Source organism: Zingiber officinale, chromosome 2B, assembly GCF_018446385.1.
Source record: "Zingiber officinale cultivar Zhangliang chromosome 2B, Zo_v1.1, whole genome shotgun sequence".
Taxonomy (NCBI): domain Eukaryota; kingdom Viridiplantae; phylum Streptophyta; class Magnoliopsida; order Zingiberales; family Zingiberaceae; genus Zingiber; species Zingiber officinale.
The window spans coordinates 156,410,476-156,432,766 of NC_055989.1; the positions used below are offsets into that span (position 1 = coordinate 156,410,476).

The 22,291-nt window shown below is 40.7% G+C and overlaps 1 protein-coding gene across 1 annotated transcript; it reads right to left on the minus strand.

Annotated features, from left to right (window-relative positions):
* Positions 1 to 1,217: 1,217 nt before the first annotated feature.
* On the minus strand, positions 1,218 to 22,075 carry LOC122048908. The gene is made up of 5 exons (XM_042610423.1): positions 21,833 to 22,075; positions 4,117 to 4,190; positions 1,684 to 3,993; positions 1,311 to 1,566; positions 1,218 to 1,223 (listed from the first exon to the last, which is right to left on the minus strand). Exons 1-5 carry the CDS (start codon positions 22,073 to 22,075, stop codon positions 1,218 to 1,220), a joined length of 2,889 nt encoding a protein of 962 aa, XP_042466357.1.
* Positions 22,076 to 22,291: the final 216 nt, after the last annotated feature.

Consider the following 22,291-nt stretch of genomic DNA (forward strand, 5'->3'; position numbering starts at 1 on the left):
ATTCTATTGATCTTGGATCATAGTTCACTTAAATAATGTTAGCTGCATGTAGTGCTAATTATTTAGTAAACTATGCTAAGCTAGGTATCACTGCTCCTAGTAGATTCCATGTACTGTTATTCTCTAATAAACACCTCTTTTTGTTTCCTTCATTTGGTTTGTTTTTGCCTTCTATGCACTACAGATTGGTGAATTACATTCTCCTTTTGGAATTCTGGAATTTGATAAATTTTGTTAAATTATTCTCTTGCAGGTCGGGCAATACGTGAGGCTTGAGTTTTTTTTATGCAAGAAGTGAGCTTTGTTAGGATGTAGCTTGCCTTGCTAATTTGTAAATTAAAAGCCATATGGAGAACAGCAAATGGAAAACATGTGATTTAATGTATATGGAGAACAGTAATGAAAAACATGTGTATTTTGATGAGTAACAACTCATTTTGTATATTTTTGTATATGTGGCTACAAGATGAATTATATATGGATGTTTATTTTGGATTTAATGTAGTAAATATTTAGTTTTGTATTGGTGGTTTGCTTATAGTAAAATAAGATTGGTTGTTTGGTATTAATGAACATTAAAGACAACAGTTAAAAATGTTGTAAAAACAAGGTAAACCACAACGATTTTTTTTTTTGTAAAAAGTGATAAAAGACAACGGTTTTATCCGTTGTAAAATATATTAAAACTATTGTAAAAAAAAACAAAATGTGTCAAATATTATCTACCATAACCGTTTATATCTGTTGTAAAAAAAGTCTACCACAACGGTTTATTTTTGTTGTTGAAATTATCTACCACAACGGTTTTAAAACGTTGTCGTATCCTTCGTAGCCAAATTTTGAGCATATATACAACAACGGATAAAAACCGTTGTTAAATGTCTACAAAGACAACGGATTCAAAACCGTTGTCGTAGGGCCATACATTCTACAACACCCTCAGTTACAACGGTTTTTTCACCCTACGACAACGGATAATATCCGTTGTCGTTTGCAGTTTTTGTTGTAGTGGGTGTTGAACCTTCTGCACTACCATCCAATGACCTCCACACTTTATATCATTTAAATAATAAACTTGGTTTGCTTGGTTGGCCAAAATGAATGGGTCATCAACGTACCATGTTTTAGAAGTGTCAATAAATAACAACCCAAACTCTTCAATTATTGATTTCTTTTTCGGATTACATTGGAACCATTCGCACCAAAATAATTGTACTTTATATCTGAAAGAGTAAAATAGTTGAACAACATCCTTCAACACTCCAAAAAAAATCTAAATTGTCCCCGTCATCAGATGATGGTACGCTAACCCCGCTGTTCTGAGTAGTTCTGTGAGCATCACGAGATCTTGTATGGTATCGAATACCATTTACAATGCATGCATCATACAATTGAACTTCAAGATCAGGTCCCATTGCTAAATAATATAACTCATTTGTGATTTCTGAATTTGTTAAATTCTTTAACTTTATCATTCTATCCCTAAACCATTGTGGGAAATCTCGCTCATGGTATTGGAGAAGTTGATTTGAATGAACTTTATGTGATAGAAGTTGTAGATGTTCACTGTAGAAAAAAATAATTATTTTACAATTGTATAATGAAGTATAAACAATAAAATTACATAATGTAAAAACTTACTTTCTATATTGGTCAACTTCCTTACAATTGTTGAGAATATACCAATGTGCTTTCTTATACAAAGTCAAAGGCAATTTCAGATTATGTGGATTGCCAAATACTCTTGTTTGTTGTGAGAAAACACTTAAATTGCATGTTACTGGTTGAACATCTTGGTTTCGTTCTGGCCTACTAAATCTTGTCTCAATTTGACTCATATATAATGAACTGAAAGTCAATGCCTCATTTACAATATACCCTTCTGCAATAGATCCTTCAGGCCTTGCTTTATTACGAACATACTTTTTTAGTCTGCCCAAATATCGTTCAAAAGGATACATCCATCGTGAAGAAACAGGTCCAGCTAACATGGCTTCACGAGGTAAATGAACTGCCAAATGAACCATAATGTCAAAAAATGCTGGAGGAAATATTTGTTCCATCTTACATAATATGAAGATTATTTCCTCCTCCATTTTACATAAGTCCGCTAAGTGTAAAGATCTTGCAGTTAGCTTTTTGAAAAAATCACATAACTCAATTAGTGTGCCGCATATGTCTTTTGGAAAGAATTTCCGTACGGCCACTGGAAGTATTCTTTGCAACAAAACATGGCAGTCATGTGATTTTAGTCCATGTAACTTTCCATCATTTGCATTTACATTTCTAGATATATTAGCAGCATATCCATCAGGAAACTTCACGGATTTTAAAAATTGACAAAATTCACTTCTTTCTTCTAATGTCAATGTGTAACTTGCATATGGTTTACTAAATTTGTCTCCAACTTTCTTTAAATGCAATTCACTTCTAATTCCCATATCTTGCAAGTCTAGCCTTGCTTTAAATGTATCCTTTGACTTTCCATCTATATTAAATAATGTGCCAACCAAAGCATCGCAAATGTTTTTTTCTATGTGCATCACATCTAAATTGTGTCTCAACTTTAAATCTGGCCAATACTTTAACTCAAAAAATATAGACTTTTTTACCCAATTGGTTTCATCCAAAGATCGCTGCCGCTTTTTACTTAATGTAGGATCCTTACTGAATGTCACTTGGGGTAATGCATTTAACTGTGCTAAAATCTCATAACCATTAAGTCTTCGTGGTGGTCCTTCTTGTTCAACCTTTCCATTGAAATTCTTATTTCTACGCCATGGGTGTTGCACATTCAAGAATCGACGGTGGCATGTATAGCATATTTTACTCCGTAATCTTTGGGATTTAGTTTCATCAAGACATACTGGACATGCTTTATAACCTTTTGTGCTCCATCTAGATATTGTTCCATATGCTGGAAAGTCATGAATAGTCCACATCACAGCAACATGTAATTGAAATACTTGTTCAGTCGATGCATCATATGTTTCCACCCCATCATCCCATAGCTCCTTCAATTCGTTGATCAAAGGTCGTAAGTACACATTTATCTCTTTCCCAGGTGATTTAGGACCAGGAATTAAAAGAGACATTATCAAATATGATGGCTTCATCATTTTCCAAGGTGGTAAATTATAATTTACAAGTATAACAGGCCACATACTATAAGCATTTGACATGTTTCCAAATGGATTAAAACCATCAGTAGCCAACCCTAAGCAAATATTTCGTGGATCACTAGCAAATATTTCATGTGATGTGTCAAAATCTTTCCATGATTCGCTATCTGCTGGATGCCTTAATACACCGTCTGTTTCAACCCGTTTTTCTTTATGCCATCTCATATCTTTTGCTGTATGTTTGGCAATAAACAACCGCTTAAGTCTGACCTTCAAAGGAAAATATCGAAGAATTTTCTGAGCATTCTTTTTCTTATTCATCCCATCATACTTGTATTTGGGCTCCTTGCACACTGGACATATATCTTTATTCTCGTGCTCACCCCAAAATAATATACAATCATTCTTACATGCATGTATCTTCTCATATGTCAATCCTAAATCTTTGAACATTTTTTTTGCTTCATAATGAGAGTTTGGAATCACATTCGGTTTTGGAAATGCCTCTTGCAATAACTGAAGTAACATATCAAAAGATTTATTGCTCCACCCATTTAACACCTTCACATGCATTAACTTGACCAAAAAACTGAATGCAGAAAAATTAGTACAATTGTGATACAACTCTTTTTGTGCTTCGTCAAACATTGAGGTATAACTTCCTCTAATATCATCTGCATTAATATCATCTGATTGAGGTCCACTGGTATTGATATTTTCTGCATTTCTTAAATCAGTAAATATATCTTCAAAATCATCTTCTTCAAAACCACAATCATCTTCCTCTTCATTGACAATATTTATATTAACAGATGATGTAGTAGCTTCTCCGTGAAAGTTCCAAACTTTATATAATTTATCAAATCCCCACCTATAAAGATGTCCTCAAACATAATTCAACTCATATTTAAACAAATTGCCACACCTTCTACATGGACAACGAATTTTATATAAATTCAAACTTATCATATAATTCTCTGCCACCTTTAAAAACTGATTTAGCCCATTTATATATTCAGGCTCAATCCGATTCTCAATCATTATCCAACTTTTATCCATATTTATAACCTGAATAAATATATAAAAAATTTCATATTTTCAATAAAATAATTCTAAAATTAATTAATAACATCAAAATAACCCTAAAATTATCATCTAAGCATTAAAATAATCATAAAATTATCATCTAAGCGTTGAGGTTAACAAAGGGAAAAAATAAATTGGACTCAAAGATTTGAATTCCGAAGGAAAAAAGAGTACCTAAGCCAAACTGACATAAGTGAACATGAAGACTTGAAGTCCGAAATGTCATATTAAACAAATAAAAAACTAAAGTATGACCAGAATACATCACAAAAGGATAGACACAAAATATTACAATTCTAAATTAGGTATAACTACTATAATCACCTAGAGACAAGGTTACCAGTGGTTTTATCTGAGACAAAAGTTGGTAACATAGAGATTATTTTTTTTCTATGTTTCTATATGTTTGTGTGGTGAAAAGATTTATATTTTGTATGTCATTTGTTCTAAATGATGGTGAAACTATCTTCTTTTGTTTTGACTGGATTTGTTGTTTTTTGTATGATTTTCAAGTCTGGAAATGTGTCTAAATTCAATATTTTCAATTTTTGATATTATGTTGTTATCAACCACTGGTATTATTTGCTCATGGGCACATTAGCTTTGGATGGTCAGTATGTTCATTTTATGAATATAAGAGATTTTATTTTACAATGATTGCACAGAGCTTATTTGAACGGATTTTTACATGTGACCTATTTTCAGTGACCTATTTGACATGGATTATTAGAGATTTTCAGTGACATATTTTTTGACATGGATTATTTACATGTGACCTATTTTCAGTGACCTTATTTGAACGGATTAATTAACAAAGCTTCACGGATTTTTACATGTGACCTATTTTCAGTATTAATCATTATTGAACGATGAGTACTATAAACATTTTCAATAAATCAAATCTACAACTAGATTCTGTGGTTTCAGATGGTTAAATTAAAAGAGAGTGAATATACCTTACTCACAAGTAGCAGATTTCCAGATGGGGTAGTGTCGGTTGCCAAATCGCCAGAAATAAGAGGGAAGATGAACCTAGATGTGGTGCTTCCGTAAACAATAAACAGATGGGGTACTGTCGGTTGCCCGCTGGAAAGTAAAAAAGCAAGGGAAAGACGTCGGAGTCGTCGGAGTCGCCGGAGGAGAAGTGCGGTGTAGGATGGCGCAGGAGAAGGGAGCAGGAGGATTCCGTAAGAGTCGCTGGAGTCGCCGGAGAAGAGGAAGGGGTGGAGAAGAAGAGAAGTTGTGGTGCGAGGAGAAAGGCCGCGGCGTGGAGAAGAAGAGAAGTCGGGTCGGGGAAATTAGGGATTTTTAGTGACTTTTAGTAGCGAGTTACTCGATTTCGTCGCTAACGTTATGTTACGAATATATTAGCGACGATTTTAGTATATTTCGTTGCTAATATACGAATATTAGTGATATTTTTTCCCACCTTTATCGACAAACTCCATATTTCGCCATTAAATAAATAGTGACGATTTATTTTCCACATATTCGTCGCTAAAAAATTTTTTTATCAAAAAAAATAATTAAAAAAAAATATTTGCGACAAATTAAAATGTCGTCACAAATTGCGATGATTTGCTTCGAAATTTAATTTCGTCGTTAAAAATTCCTCTCTATTTTACTAATTTTTTGTAGTGTAGGAGGAGGAAGGGCGGACGTGGGGGCGGTGTTGCATGTCGCATCCGCGGGCCGGACGAAGCTTTAGAGCGATTTTTACTTCCGGACCCTTTTAAAGCACCAAATGACGATTTTTGGGCCTCGAAGTAGGGTCAGTCAGGAGGCCTAAAGGCCCCGTGTCAAAGTGTAGGTCTCTGAATTTCGGACATTTCGACATATCATATGACTTAATCTGACTTCAAACTACTAAGATTGGTAAGGTAGGTCGTACACTCTCTCTCCCGCACCCGTTGAATTTCTCTCTCATGTGGTGGAGAGAAAGTGGAGAGAGACGATAAAACTAATATAATAGGAATAGCAATAAATAAAATTAATAATAATAATAATCTATCCGGTGAGAGAGAGGGGGAATGAGATGGAGGGGAGAGAGAATATAATAATAAAATAATAAGGATAATAGTAAGGTAAATATTATTATTACATAAATAATAATAGTATTTAAAAAATGGGTAATGTTAAATGATCAAATCTGGCCAGCTAGAATACATACATGCATGTGTATGCATGAGCATTTTAGTAATATCATATGTCTATATTAATTACATGCATGTACATGCATGCATTATAATTGGGAGATAAAAATTTCTAGCTGGTCAGATTCTGGCCAGCAAGATTTATTGTTAAAAAATTATGGGGTCAGTGTGAGTCGGAAGGAGAGGGAGAGGAGCGAGACGATAATAATAATTTCTCACCTAACCAATCTCTCTCTCTCTGTCTAAATCATTGTCTCATTTAATTACCCTAACTCCTAGGCACCCTCTCTCCCAATCATTACCCGCATTAATTTTACACTCACTAACCTTTCACCCAATCATTGCCTCATTTAATTTTCCGTTCACCCAATCTCTCTCTCCCTCTCCCTCTCCCCCTCCCCCCTCTATCTCTGTCTCCCCCCCCCCCCTCTCTCTCTCTCCCTTCTCTCTGTCCCCCTTACAATTTTTTTAAATTATTATTCTTTTCTTCATGTTTTTTACATTTTCTTATATATATATATATATTATAATGCACTACTCTCTCTCGTTTTCGGAACGACATTAGACGAGAGAATTTGGAGATGACATTGAAGGGATCCGGATGAAACTTTTTACGAGGCACGCGATGGTATGTTCGGATAGCGAGTCCGTTTTGCGTGGCCGAGGAAAGTATCTTGGAACGAGGCAAAAACGGACGGGGAGGTAGATACTTTAGAGTGAGTCTTCTTAGTAGATGCGTACTACATCTCTAAGAACTTCAAGGTAAGTTCTTTAGAAAATTTATTTTCTACTTTTGAACTTCACGAATCTCGAGTTGCAGAGCCCAATGGAATAGAGAAGACTAGTTAGAACATTGCCTTAAAGGTAAAAACAAACGCTTCTGACTCTGACGCATCGATTGACGAAAATGAAGCTGCGTTAATGGTAAGACATTTTAATAAGTTTTTCAAATCTAACAAATTTAGATCGCAGTCGAGTAAACGTCATCAAAAGACAAGGACAGTCCGTTGCTATAATTGCAACAAAGAAGGGCACATCAAGGATGACTGTTCGAAATTGAAGAGCAAACAGAAAGAGAAGGAAAAGGTAAAGTACAAGAAGCCAGAATGCTCCAAATACAAAAACCTGAAAGCGACATGGTCAGACTCATCCTCCGAATTAGACCTCGAAGAATTCTCGGGGTTAGCGCTAATGGCCAACCATCTATTCGAAGACGACTCAAGCTCAGAGATGACCATAGATGAAGGGGGAGGAACCTCAGAAGAAGAAAGTAGCGATGAAGGGGGAGCATCACCGAGTCAGGTAAGTAAGGTACGCGCTCTAACCCCTACTCAGTCATTTAAATTTATCAAATCACTTTCTAAAGATTTGTTTAAATTAGAAAAAGAAAATACTGAATTGAAAATGAAATTAGCAAAAGCATGTCCACTTGAGATGTACGATAATCTAAAATCAGAAAATGAAAAATTAAAAATTGAAGTTGAAAAATTTAAAAATAATGCATGTTTAAATAAATTTCCAAAATAAAAAATTAGAATTTATGAAAAATTGAATTGGTACATTAGAAACCATCAGGGTCAACTTAGAAGAGTGCCCAAGAAATATGTACCCCCTAAATTTTTGAATAATCCTGTAGGAAGGAACCTCTATTGGGTTCCAAAATCTGTGCTAAATTAATTTATTTAATTAAGGCTTTCAAAAGAGAAAATTAAACAAAGAATTTCTTTATGAAGCTTTGTCTAAGGAAGTGGTTGTTGCTCCAATAACCAAGAAGGCGTAATGCCTCGCCACGACCTGGAAGCTGAAATATTAAAATAAAATGTTTAATTAACTTTCTGAAAAAGCATTAAACTAGTATTAAATAATGCTTTGAAAGTTTTTTTTTTACATTTTTGAAAAATTCAGTTTACTTAGAAATTTTTTGAAAATTCTAAAAAATTAATTTTGTCTTAGAAATTATTTTGAAAATTTTTGGAAAATTCATCTTACTAAAAATTCTTCTAACTTAAAAATTCTGCTAAATAATTTTTAATATCATACTCTTACCCCGTTTTGTTGTGATCAAAAGGGGAGAGATTAGTACAAGTCTAGGGGGAGATAATTTTTCCAAAAAATTTTTTTACTCTTAAACTACTTTTATTTTAATTTTTTCAAAAAAATTTTTCTTAAACTTTTATTTAGTTGCAATTTTACTTATTACAAATTTATGCTTACAATGTTAGTTTAGTAATTCTCTTTAAAATTACTATTTGTCTATTTTTTACCCTAACTTGAACTTGGGTTGATGCACATCAAAAAGGGGGAGATTGTTGGACCCCGCGGGTGTTTTGATGTGATCAACCAAGTTGGTTAGGTCCTGCTTTGTGTTTAACCCCTGTGTCTAAGTGTACAGGAACTTAGGAGTGCAGGAAGTCGAGCGGAAGACGCAGCTAACGAGAAGGACGGCACGGGAAGGGAGCCGACGGGCTCGGTGCGTCCGAAGGACGAGAGAGTTGCGGAAGAGTACACCGGTGGGCGAGAAGAACGTGCGCGACGTTCGAGGGATGTTAAGCCGGGGAGGAAGGCTGCTCGAGGAGAAGGCCGAAAATTGGGTTCGGGTGAGCCCTATTTCGATTGGCCGGAATCACCCAAAAGAACGGGACTTTGGAAGATGAAGCAAAGAAGCAAGCAACCTGGAAAAAACTGCCAGCCAGCTTGGAGGCGCCTCCATCAGGCTTGGAGGCACCTCCAGCTTGAAGGCGCCTTCAATGCATGTTGGAGGCGCCTCGTGTTGGATTTTTCGGGCTGCGAAAACAGCTTTTTCACGTCGCGAAAACCTTGAAACTCCCTAGCCAATGGATCCGTGCGAAGAGTATAGAACAAAATTTTACATGTATGAGTTTACTAACTAGATCTACTCTTAGATCTATATGTTTAGAAAATTACCCTTGATGCGTGCCCTTTTCGAATCCCGCTCATCCAAGGAAGTGCCGGATCTCAAGATTGTCAACGTAGACAATCCTCTAGAAGTATCCACACGAACAAGATGTGTTCTCTAACACACAAGGATGGAGAAGAGAACACCACAAGTGTGCTAGCACTTCTTGATGCTCTCGGATGGGATTGGAAGAAGAAGAAAAGAAAAGAAGAGAGCACACTCCTCTAAAAAAATCTCTATGTGACTTTCACTAACCTTTCTTCTTGGATTAGATTCACTCTCCTTTCTTCTCCCTTGCTTGAAACCCACGACCAAGAGAAGAGAAGGAGCAAGAAGAGAGCTTAAGGAAGAAGATGATGTGAATGTGAGTGAATGAAAAATTCATTCTCATTCAAAACCAAAAAGGTAACCCCCATTCTCATTAAATGTGGCCATTAAAGAGAATAGATTTGTAACCCCCATGAGGTGGCACACTTTGATGATGTGGCACATCATCATTAGTCCTCCTAATGCCAAATCATTAATGATGTGGCAAATAGTCAAGTCAAACTTGACTCTTCCTCTTCCTTTCAAGTCAAGTCAAACTTGACTTAATCTCTCTCATGGTTGATCTAATCCAACCATTTAATTCAAGCCAATTTAATATAATGAATCTAATTCATTTAATTAAATTGATTCAATGAGTCATAATCTAAATTAGACTCATTGAACACATGAATCAACTTGAGTCCAACTCAATTAGCCCAATTAGGATTACTCTTAATCCAATTTGATTCATCACATGAATCTAATCCTCTTGGTTCATCATATGAACCTAATCTCCATCCACTTGTTCTTTGTGTGTGACCCAATAGGTTCTTGTAACGTTGGCAATGCCCCTAAACCCATTTAGGACCATAAGTAATGAGCGGTATCTAGCAATACATCATTACTACCCAATGTTACAAGAATGTTGAGATCCAACATCACCTTGTGACTACTAATTGTGACTCCTCACAAAATATGACAAGAATCCTTCTATCCTAGACATCTAGATTGATCAATGTGAGGCATAGACTGTGTCATCCTCTGATCAATCTAAATCCTGAACTCCAAGTAGACTCACTAAATCAAATGAGCTCAATATCTCATATTGACTCATTTGGGCATGGTCATGCACTTCGTGGTCTCACTCTATCAAGAATACCGATGTCTCTCCCGTCATATAGGAGGGATAGATCCCATCTACATCACTCACATCCCTCCGCATAATTTGTTACATACCCAGTAATCGCCTTTATAGTCCACCCAGTTACGGGTGACGTTTGACGAAATCAAAGTACATAACTCCTTATGTAGGGAACCATGGTGACTTCAGGTCTAAGGACTAGTAGTCATACTAATAGCCACATGAGAAAGTATATGACACTCATATAACGATCCATAATACTTTCTCATGGCGGGTCATTCAGTATACATTCTCTAATGCATACCCATGTGTCAACTTGATATCTCTATATCCATGACTTGTGAGATCAAGTCATCGAGTTGACCTACATGCTAGTCTTATTGCATTAACATTGTCCCTGAATGTTAATACTCGACTAGGAATGATTAAAAGTAGTGTTCCCTATATCATCTCACTATCGGTTCAACTAACCGATTGATATAGGTGAGAACCTTCTACTCAAGGACGTTATTATACTTAGTTTATTTGGCACCAATACAAGTAAGTATAATAACCAAAACAAAATGCCTTTATATAAAAGAATATGATACAATGAGTCCATAATACAATCATCAAATGATTGGCTCTAGGGCTCTAACTAACACCTCAGACCTGGCAGAAGTGAATGTTGAGCTTTCGGATAAAGTTTTATCCACTCTCTCGATGGAGGCACCTTGGACCTCTATGTTGGGGATCGGACGGCCGGCTTGAAGGGGGATTGGATAGACGGCACCCCCAAATACTCGCCTTCTACACTATTGTTAGTATACGCAGCGGAAATCTAATACTAACTACAAATATGAATACAAAGAAAGCTTAAGACAAGAATAAGAAATGCAAACCAAGCTAACACGTTGTTTAACGTGGTTCGGAGATTAGGGCTCCTACTCCACGGCTGTCCGTAAGGTGGACGATCCCGATCCTTCGGTGGATTACTCCCCGGAAAACTTCCGGCTAGCTCAAACCTCCTTGTGGGTGGAGAAACCTCACCACAACCCTCACAAGAGCTCCTTTGACGCTAGGGCACAGGTAGACTACTAATAGAGATTGACCACCTCTATTTCGTCAACTCAAACCAAGCTCCCAAGCTTTGGTTTTATAGGCCACGGGTTGGAAAACCCCGCCTACCAGTCGACTGCTAAAACAAGCAGTCGACTGCCCTCTGTGGAAATTCGACCGTTACATCCCAACGGCTCGATTCCACACATTCTGTTCGCTGCCAGTCGACTGCCCCAGTCGACTGCTAACACATGCAGTCGACTGCTACAGTGCTGCTACAGGAGCGTTCCAGGACTGCTACAGTACCTGGCAAACCCAAAACTAGGATTTTACTTCGAGTACAATCTCTCGTGCACTCGTACCCTCACCCTTATGACTCACTTGATTCTTCCTTTGCAGCTTTGACCTTTTGCCTTCAAGCCTACTTCCTTTGGCTCTCGTCCCTCGGATGCATTCAAGCCCGCGGCTCGTACCCAATGCCATCCTTCGCGTATGCCTCGAAGTCGCTTCCCTCGGCCCTTGTCCTCACTGCCTTGTCCACGGTCCCTCGGATGCTCCATCCTTCACCGGACTCGAAGCCATCAACCTGAGTCATATGTGTATCCTGCAAACCTGCACAGCTCAAATACACATATCAAATACAAGGGTGAACCTAACTTAAACCCTTTGCCCAAACACCAAAACACATGGTCCCGCGGACCATTGGGATTGCTCCAACAATCTCCCCCTTTTTGGTGTTTGGCAATACGTTTAAGTTAGGGAAAACATATAGCAAATAAACATGCTAAAACAAATGGACTTACGTTGCCAAGGCTACACACTTGGACTTACACCGCCGAATGGACTTACGATGCCAAGGCTACACACTTGGACTTACAACGCCGAATGGACTTACGTTGCCAAGGTTACACACTTGGCAACCGCCAAAACAATGCACAGGGCTTTTTAAGAACCTATCCCAAGGCTCCCCCTACACCTAAGCTCCCATTGAGCTAGGATTTTCCACATAAGGCTTTTTAAGGACCTATCCCAAGGCTCCCCCTTTACCTAAGCTCTCCATTGAGCTAGGATTTTTACAACGGGCTTTTTAAGAACCTATCCCAAGGCTCCCCCTACACAAAGGTACTTTCAGGTTTTCCTAACTAAACCTTACTTCTCCCCCTTTGCCTAACATCCAAAAAGTTCTCCAACAATATCCCAATTATTGAAAACTTGTCATTCCAATTGACCCTAAACTCATGTGTTTATCCCCCATGGATTTCATACACTTGTATGAGTTGACTTGGTCAAAATTCAGTGCTGAAGACAATTTCAGACTGGTATCAGTCGACTGCAAGAAGTACCAGTCGACTGGTCGCTACTGGTCGAGCGAACAGAATGCTTCTGTTTCCAGCCAGTCGACTGCAACTTTTAGCAGTCGACTGGTGCAGTCGACTGCTAAAAGTTGCAGTCGACTGGCACAGTTTTTCAGCCTTTTTCAGCATTTCTGACCCAATTTCAGAAATGCACCAATAATTCCACAGACCTCCAAAAATCCCCAAATTTTGTGGAGAGGTCTGTTTTACCCGTGTCTACTTGGGAAAAATATATTACAAAATATATCTATCACCAATCCCAAGATTGACACAAAATCCAAAACTAGCTAAATGGTTCAATTGAACCTTGACCTAAAGTCCTAGTTTTGGCTTCCTTTTGATGTATTTGCCCATACCATCCCACAATGCATCCCTAGCATTGGTTTATATGGCATCTATACATTCAAAACCAATTATCATGCTATATGACCCCAAATGTCATATTTCTTGCATGAAACACAATCCATGTGTGCCAAATCCCTAGGTTTGAGACTCAAATCCGTCTCTAAACCATTTGGCACACTCCATGGCTCCTCTAGACCCCCAAGTAGAACCCACCTGAGATCCATTGGCCATGGGTCCCAAATTGACTCTTTGAGCTCCCCCTAGAGCTCTTAACATTAGTCACCTCCCTAGGTGACTCATCCACAATGGCTAGGCCGCATCGGTCCACCCCCGGTGACACTTGGCCTACAAACCTAACTTTCTTAACCTTGGACACCTTGTCCTTGGTTAATTTCTCCTTACCTTTAAATGTCTTTCCCTTGCCATTTATTGACTTCTCCTTGCTATAGTCATATGCAACCCTAGCATAAGACTTTCCCTTAGCCTTGGAGGACTCTCCCTTGCCATGATCATTTGCCACCCTAGCATATGATCTCTCCTTGGCCATGGAGGGACTAGATCGGTATCCCAAACCCGATCTATCATTGTTGGGTTTTTGACTACCCAACACCATGTTTAATCCCTTAGATCCAATAGTGAATCTCTTAAGGAATTGTTCCAAACCATCAAGCTTTGCCTTCAAAGCTTGGTTCTCCCTTTCTAGGTTCCTAAACCTAGAGTCAACATGTCCACCTTGGACATTCCTAGACCTACCCTTTCTAGGCATATGTCTCCCCTTCTTGGGATTAATGCCTTGGGTCTCCTTAGGTCTACCATTTCTAGGTTTATCATGAATTGGTCTCCTAGGGTTATGATCTACAATTACCCTATTCCTATCATGATATTTAAATCCGAAATTATGCATGGGTAAATAATTGTAATTATTTCTAGCATGCATGGAGGAATTTAAATTTGAATTAACCTTCAAGTTAGGGTATACCTCCCTTACCCTTGAAGCTCCCCCTTGATTTGAGCTCTTCTTCTTCTTCTCCCACTTCTTTAGATGCGCAAGCTTCTTGATTTCCCCCTTCTTGGGGCATTTGGTGTGGAAGTGACCCTTCATTCCACATGTGAAGCACACAATGCGCATCCTCCTCCTTTGGGCTTCTTCATTCCTACAACCCACATTAGTGTTTAAAATAACTTGATTGGGTTTAGGATTTACCTTTTTCTTACCCAAAGGACATCTATTCTTGTAGTGTCCCTTCTCATTGCACCCGAAGCAAATGGTGTGGTCCTTTGACTTTGCTTCGGTGGAGGTGCTTGCTAGGTTGACCACTTCCAAGACATCTTCTTCACTTGTCTTGGACTCCTCTTCAACCCTTGAGGATGTTTCCTCATCCACACTAGTGGATGGCATTTCTTCATCCTTCTCCTCCTCGGATGTTGAACATGGCTCAACTTCCGTTTGCTCCTCCTCAACTTGAGCAATTAAACCCATCTCCTTGGGTTCTACATCCAATTGGTCCTTCTTCTCCTCTTGGACCACTTCATCCTCTTCTTCGAATTTTTCTTCTTCTTTTTCTTCTTGTGGAGGCATAGGTTCTTCCCATTGAACCTTCTTTATCTTGCTCCACAAATCGTGGGCATTCTCATAGTCACCTACACGGCTCATCACGTCATTAGGCAAAATGTCAATTAAAATAGATATTACCTTTGAATTTGCCTTTGCACGTGTGGTTTGCTCCTCCGTCCAATGTCGTGGTCGGAGCTTCTTCCCTTTCTTGTCTCTTGGGACTTCAAACGCCTCCATGATCACCATCATGGTGTCCCAATCCGTATTGAAGAAGATCTCCATCCTCTTCTTCCACCAAGAGAAGTCACCTTCGAATTTGGGTGGATAAATGTTTGAGCCGGCCATTTTGATGAATGCTCTTCTCGGCGATTAGTCCGTTGAAGTGCGTCCTCGCTCTGATACCACTTGTTGGGGATCGGACGGCCGGCTTGAAGGGGGGTTGGATAGACGGCACCCCCAAATACTCGCCTTCTACACTATTGTTAGTATACGCAGCGGAAATCTAATACTAACTACAAATATGAATACAAAGAAAGCTTAAGACAAGAATAAGAAATGCAAACCAAGCTAACACGTTGTTTAACGTGGTTCGGAGATTAGGGCTCCTACTCCACGGCTGTCCGTAAGGTGGACGATCCCGATCCTTCGGTGGATTACTCCCCGGAAAACTTCCGGCTAGCTCAAACCTCCTTGTGGGTGGAGAAACCTCACCACAACCCTCACAAGAGCTCCTTTGACGCTAGGGCACAGGTAGACTACTAATAGAGATTAACCACCTCTATTTCGTCAACTCAAACCAAGCTCCCAAGCTTTGGTTTTATAGGCCACGGGTTGGAAAACCCCGCCTACCAGTCGACTGCTAAAACAAGCAGTCGACTGCCCTCTGTGGAAATTCGACCGTTACATCCCAACGGCTCGATTCCACACATTCTGTTCGCTGCCAGTCGACTGCACCAGTCGACTGCTAAAACATGCAGTCGACTGCTACAGTACTGCTACAGTAGCGCTACAGTACTGCTACAGTAAAACCCTAAAAACTAGGATTTTACTCCGAGTACAATCTCTCGTGCACTCGTACCCTCACCCTTATGACTCACTTGATTCTTCCTTTGCAGCTTTGACCTTTTGCCTTCAAGCCTACTTCCTTTGGCTCTCGTCCCTCGGATGCATTCAAGCCCGCGGCTCGTACCCAATGCCATCCTTCGCGTATGCCTCGAAGTCGCTTCCCTCGGCCCTTGTCCTCACTGCCTTGTCCACGGTCCCTCGGATGCTCCATCCTTCACCGGACCCGAAGCCATCAACCTGAGTCATATGTGTATCCTGCAAACCTGCACAGCTCAAATACACATATCAAATACAAGGGTGAACCTAACTTAAACCCTTTGCCCAAACACCAAAACACATGGTCCCGCGGACCATTGGGATTGCTCCAACACTCTATTCGAGGCACCTCGGACATCCGAGATAGAATTTCCAGAGGCTATATAAAGGCCTCTGGAACTAGGATTTAAAGATCAACTGTTCCATCAACTCTGTAATCAATTCCTAGCAATAGTTCTGAGCTGTAAGAGTGTAAAAGGTTTCTCCGCCTTCAGAGAAGGAGATTTTTCTAGTGCGCGCTTTTCATCACCTTGGATTAACAACCTTCTTGGTTGTAACCAGGTTAACTCTCGGTCTTCTCTGTCCTTCTGTTTAGCTTTATTGTTTTAAGTTACTTTTTATTATTGCTAGTGCACTTTCGAGTTGAAAGATCCGAGGAGGGTAGTTTTAATTTGTGAAGGCAATTCACCCCCTCTTGCCGGCCTTCGCTGCACCTACAAGACAAACAGGTAGACAGGCAGGGAGACAGACAAACAGGCACAGTTAGGTACAGGTAGGTAGACAGATAGATGTAGGACCGTTGGGCCGGCTAGAAGGGGGGGTTGAATAGCCCTGTAAAATCAAAAACAAAAGCAACCCTTCTCGAACTCTTAAACTAACACTTGTATAAAATTAGCTAAGCAGAAATACAAGAAAGAAACGAGGCACCGTGTTTGACTTGGTTACAACCGGGGAGGTTGTTAATCCAAGGAAAGTAATCACACTAAAAACTCCTTCGGGCGGAGAAGCCTCTTACACCGGTGAAAGCACAAAAACAGAAGCTAAACTAGAACAGTGAGCGCACATGTGTTTGGAATGCTAATTACTGAGTTGATTCAAAGTTTTTGGACCAAGGCTATATTTATAGCCTTGGTCGAGGCGACTGGAAGGGTTCCGGGCGCCCTGGTGGGGATAAAACTTATCCCCCAACGTTCAGATCGAATCAAAACTCGATCTGGTCAATTTTGCTGCTCAGGGCGCCCCGGAGGGCTCCGGGCACCCTGGACTGCTCCGGGTGCCCCGGAGCCCAAAGTCAACAGTTGTTGACTTTTTCGTCGGGGACTTCTTCTCTGGTTCAGTCCCGCCTCGGTCCGGTTCTTCTGCTCCGGATCCGCTCGCTTGGGTGATCTCTGCCATCCGGAAAAGGGCTCACCCGAACCCAACTTCCGGTCTTCTCGAGCGGGCTTCCCTTCGGCTTCTCGTCCCTCGGAATCGTCGCGTGTTCCCTTCTCGTCCGTCGGCGTACTCATCCGCAGTCTTCGTCCCTCGGACGCACCGCGTGTCGTCCTTCTCGCTAGCTGCGTCTCTTGCTCCCCGAGCAATCTTCCGCTTCGGCTTTCGTCCCTCGGAACCACCGTACGCTTCCTTCTCGTCCGCCGGTGTACTCTTCCGCAGCACCTCGTCCCTCGGACTGCCGTCCTTCTCGCTAGCTGCGTCTTCCGCTCGACTACCTGTGCTCCTAAGCTCCTGCACACTTAGACACAAGGTTAGAAACACACAGGACCTAACTTAACTTGTTGATCACACCAAAACAACCTTGGGGTTCCAACAATAGACAGATAAACAGACAGACAGACATACATATAGGTATAGGCAGGCATGCAGACAGACATGTACAGGTAGGCAAGCAACAGGTAGATAGATAGTTAGTTAGAAAGTAAGATAGTTAGGCTGGCAGACAGATAGATAGTTAGGTAGGCAGATTGGCAGATAGACAGATAGATAAATAGGTAGATAGTTAGGCAAGCAAGCAGACAGACAGATAGACAGATAGATAGATAGACATATAGGCAGATAGATAATTAAATAGGCAGTAAGAAGTAAGCAATAAGTAGTCAGAAGTAAGCAGTAAGCAGTAAGCAATAAGCAATAAACAGTAAGCAGTAAGTGTTGGATCGAGATGCGCTAGAGGGGGAGGGGGTGAATAGAGCTCAATGCTTTCACTCAGTTCGTTTCTCGGAATAGTAAAATCGTACGAGTAAAGCAGCGGAAAAGAAAAGTAACAAACACGCAGAATGAACACGAGGATTTACTTCGTTCGGAGCTTATCTCGACTCCTACTCGAAGGCACGCGGTCGTTGACCGCTTTCGGTGGGCAACAACTATAAGATCGAAAAGATTACAAGCTTAATACAATTTAGTGCAATAAGAAAAATATACCGAATGACAGAATCTAAAGAAATGGCGCTCTGGGTCGTCGGGATCTTGAAACAGCACGTCGAGGTCGTCACGTAAGCAGCGCACAGGAGAAAGAGCTCTAGAAGATTGATATTTTGAAGAGCTGCTCGTGACCTTCTTTTATAGCATGCTCAAGGCGCCTAAAATCCCATCCAAGGCGCCTTGAGTGAGCCGAATCAGCCGCGGAGATAAGAGCTGAACTGGTCGAACCTTATCACTTGAAGGAGCCTTCACTGATCTCCAAGGCGCCTTCAACCTCCATTTCAAGGCGCCTCCAACCCTTCTGGACAGCTGGCTTCGGCTTACACCCAAGGCGCCTTCAAGCTCCATGGAGGCGCCTCGGACACTGTTCATCCGAGGTTAACTTGTGCTCCTTTGGTCCTGCAAAAGTGTTAGTCCCAAACACTTACCCTGCAAAACAAAGTTAGCACAAAACAACAGTAATTACGATAATAGAATATAATGATAGTCTCCGGACTGTGCGAGTCTGACTTCGGATTTCCAACTGGAAATTCTAGGTCGACCCGACGCCTACTGTTCCCTCCACGGGGAACGCGTCCTCACCTACTCCACTCAGGAGATTTACCTGATGTCAGTGTCATCCTCCAGATCGATTAGACTTTTGCTCGGTGCTCGATGCTTCCGAACTTTCTGCTGGACTTCCGCTTCCCGGCTGGTCCAATCTTTCACCTGGTTCGCGACACCAGGACTTTCCACCTAGGGTTACCCCCCTAGGACTTTTGCTTGAAGCACTCGACCCACCAAGTCTTTCCGCATAGGGTTACCACCCCCTAGGATTTTTACCTTACCTAACCACAGTTAGGTCTTTTCCTGAAACACTCAACATACTTGTTAGATCACAACACACTTTAACTTTGAATCTTTTGCCATTATCAAAACTCAGGTTCGATCGTCGGATGCTTCCCGTACCAACAGTAAGCAGTAAGCAGTAAGCAGCAGCAGACAATAGGCAATAGGCAATAGGCAGTAGACAATAAGGAGTAAGCAACACAGGTAGTAGGCAGTAAGTAGACAGTAAGCAGCAGCAGACAGTAAACAGTAGACAATAGAAGATATGAAGGTAGGAAAAAAATCTTGTAGTAGGCAGTGGGCAGTAAGAAGTAAGAAGTAGGAATTAGGCAGTAAACTGGAGGTTGTAGGTACATAAGATTATTTTGTACGCTGGATATGGGAAACAGACAGATAGATCGGCAAGCAAGCAGGCAGTCAGATAGACAGATAGATAGGTAGACATACAGACAGACAGACAGACAGACAAATAAATAGGTAGGCAGATAGACAGAGAGATAAACAGATAGACAGGTAGATAGATAGTTAGGCAGGCAGGCAGGCAGACAGATAGACAGATAGGTAAATATGTAGGTAGATAGATAGATAGATAGATAGATAGATAGACATGTTTCAATGATTTATTAATGATTGTTTCTCGCTCGGAATCATATATCTCTCTCTCTACCTTTTGTTTCCCGCTCACACTTATCTTTCTCTTAATCATTGGTAATGATGTTTTCCCACTCACACCTCACTCTCTCACTTACACTCAATCTCTCTCTCTCTCTCTCTCTCTATCTCTCTATCTCTCTCTCTAACAATTATTGGGAATGATTGCTTCATTAAATTTTCCGCTCACTCCATCTCTCCCACACTCTCCCAAACAATAATTGGCAATGATTGTTTCCTTTAATTTCCCTCTCGAATTCTTTCTCAATGATTCTTCTATAAATTATTTTCCCCCTCATCTCCTTAATTTACGTATTATTGCATTGCAATTCAATATTCCGATCAATCCTAATGGCTTTTTAAATGTCCTGGCGAGCCATTCTCTCCCAATAAATATGTCAAATATGTTCCTTGTCTCATCCTCTTCCTTCCTCCTCCTTATATCGGTACGTTTGAAAGGAAAAAAAAAAATTAAGAAAAGAGGTTTTGGTTTTCCGCTAGTATACCAAATACAGATATCGAAAAACCCAAAATTTTGACATATTATATGACTGATTCCAACTTCAAACAATCGAAGTTAGGAAAAAATCATGTAGTAGTAGACAGTAGATGGTAAGTGGTAAGCAGTAGTTGGTAGGAAGATTCCCGTAATTTTTTTCAGATGGTAGGTATGAGAAAAGAAATGGGGGGAAAAATAATGCAATCCTATTTCCCTCCCCCCTCTCTCATGTACAGAATTCCCGCTCGTTTTTTTAATTTATTTATCTATATATATATATATATATATATATATATGCTAATACCATCTCTCCTCTTCGGAACTGTACTAGACACGAGAGAATTTGGAGATGAGACAGAAGGGGTCTGGATGAAACTTTTTATGAGGGAGCAATGGTATGCTCGGACAGGGAGTCCGTTTTGCGCGCCCGAGGGAAGTAGATCGGAATGAGGCGAAAACGGAGGGGGTAGTAAGAGTAGGGAGGGGAGACACGGTGGAGGCGTCGCATGTCGCATTTGAGTGGCGGATGAAAATTTGGGACGAAAATTACGCTCCGGGGCCCTTTCAGAGGGCCAAATCGTGTTTTCTTGGCCTCAAATTTTGTGCCAGTCCAATGTGCCTTCGACCATGGGACACGTCTAGGTCTCTCAATTCCGGACATTTCGACATATCATATGACTCATTCTGACTCCGGACAGTCAAGATATGATTTTTCAAAGGTGCCCCGAGTGTGTTTTCCCCGTTTCGGCCGTCGGGACGCCTTTGTCCTCAATTTCGCCCAACGCGGCTCTCGTAGCCCTCCCTCCCCTCTACGCGTCCCCGCAGACGGTTCCGCGTTCCAAGTCTCGGGTCAAAGTTATCACCGTAAACATATACCCTCTCTCCTCCTTTTTCTCTCTCTCCCACTAACTTTTCTTTTATTATTTTTTAATTCTTTTTTATTAATTAATTAATTAATTTATTTCTGTTAATGTTTAATTACTGATTTAAATTAAATAATTAAATTTATTGTTTATTAAAAAATTAAATAATTAAATAATTGTATTATTTATATTTTTGTATTATTTATTACTTTACCCGTCGGTTGTATACAGGCTGCGTTGCGTCGTGCCGCCTGCTCGCGTGCTCTTGACGTCACTTGTCACCTGTACGTTGCTGAACGGTCGCGTCGCGTTGCTTGCTTGTCCCGTCACGTCATGTGTCCGCGGTTGACAGGTCGCGTCGTCAACTCGCGTGCTTGTGCTGTCGGGTCACCTTTCGTCGCCTGCCTAGTCACGCCGCGTGGTGTCTCTTTGCGTGCTTCTCCCCGTTGTGTCACGTCGTCTGCAGCAGGGGTAATTAATATATATTTTTAATTATTTTTGTGAGCTTGAGTCACTTCCACTCCAACCCACTGCTATCATTCATTCACCATTATAAAGATCCCTCCCTTCCCATTGCGAACTGCATGCACCCTAGTCGCGCTCTGCTGCTTCCACTTCCTCTTCTTCTTCTTCTTCTTCTTCTTCTTCTTCACCCTAGTCGGTCTCTCATTTCTTCTCTTCGACTTATTCTTTTTCTTCTTCTTCATCTTCTTATTCTTCGTCTTCTATATACATGGCCAACAGCAACCGAAACGTAGCCGTATTTTGGCCAATTTGGGCATGTGATTTCTTGTCCCTTTCCATACACACCGAACCAAACTCTCCTCCGTCGTTCACCACCCGGAGACGTAGGCCGGTGAAACTGATTGAGATTGTGGGGAGAGTGGTAACTGTGCAGCGGACTGACGAGACTCTGACCCTCCATCTCTACGATGGCAACGACACCATTACTTGCATCCAATTCCTCCATCGACATCCCGAATCAGTTGTGCCCCGAGAAATTGTAATCAGGCAGGCCGAAATAGTTGACGCGGGGAAGGCTGTCCGAGTCCGAGGGAAGATCAGACTAAGTCCGGATGGGGAACTACAGCTTATTGGTTGTTCTGTTATGGTCAAAGAAGATCCCAACGTTGAAACCCTCCACATCCTTAAGTGCATGAGACTGGCAGCGCAAGAATATAGATCCTAACCC

What these genes read in the sequence shown, in the direction of transcription:
- LOC122048908 (XM_042610423.1), bottom strand. Translation starts at nt 22,075, where the DNA reads ATGTCGATGGAGGAATTGGATGCAAGTAATGGTGTCGTTGCCATCGTA. An exon ending in TTTCGGTTGCTGTTGGCCAT is followed by an intron (nt 4,191 to 21,832) that starts GTATATAGAAGA and finishes ATATTTATTCAG; the next exon opens with GTTATAAATATGGATAAAAG. An exon ending in TTGTATAAGAAAGCACATTG is followed by an intron (nt 1,567 to 1,683) that starts GTATATTCTCAA and finishes TTTTTTCTACAG; the next exon opens with TGAACATCTACAACTTCTAT.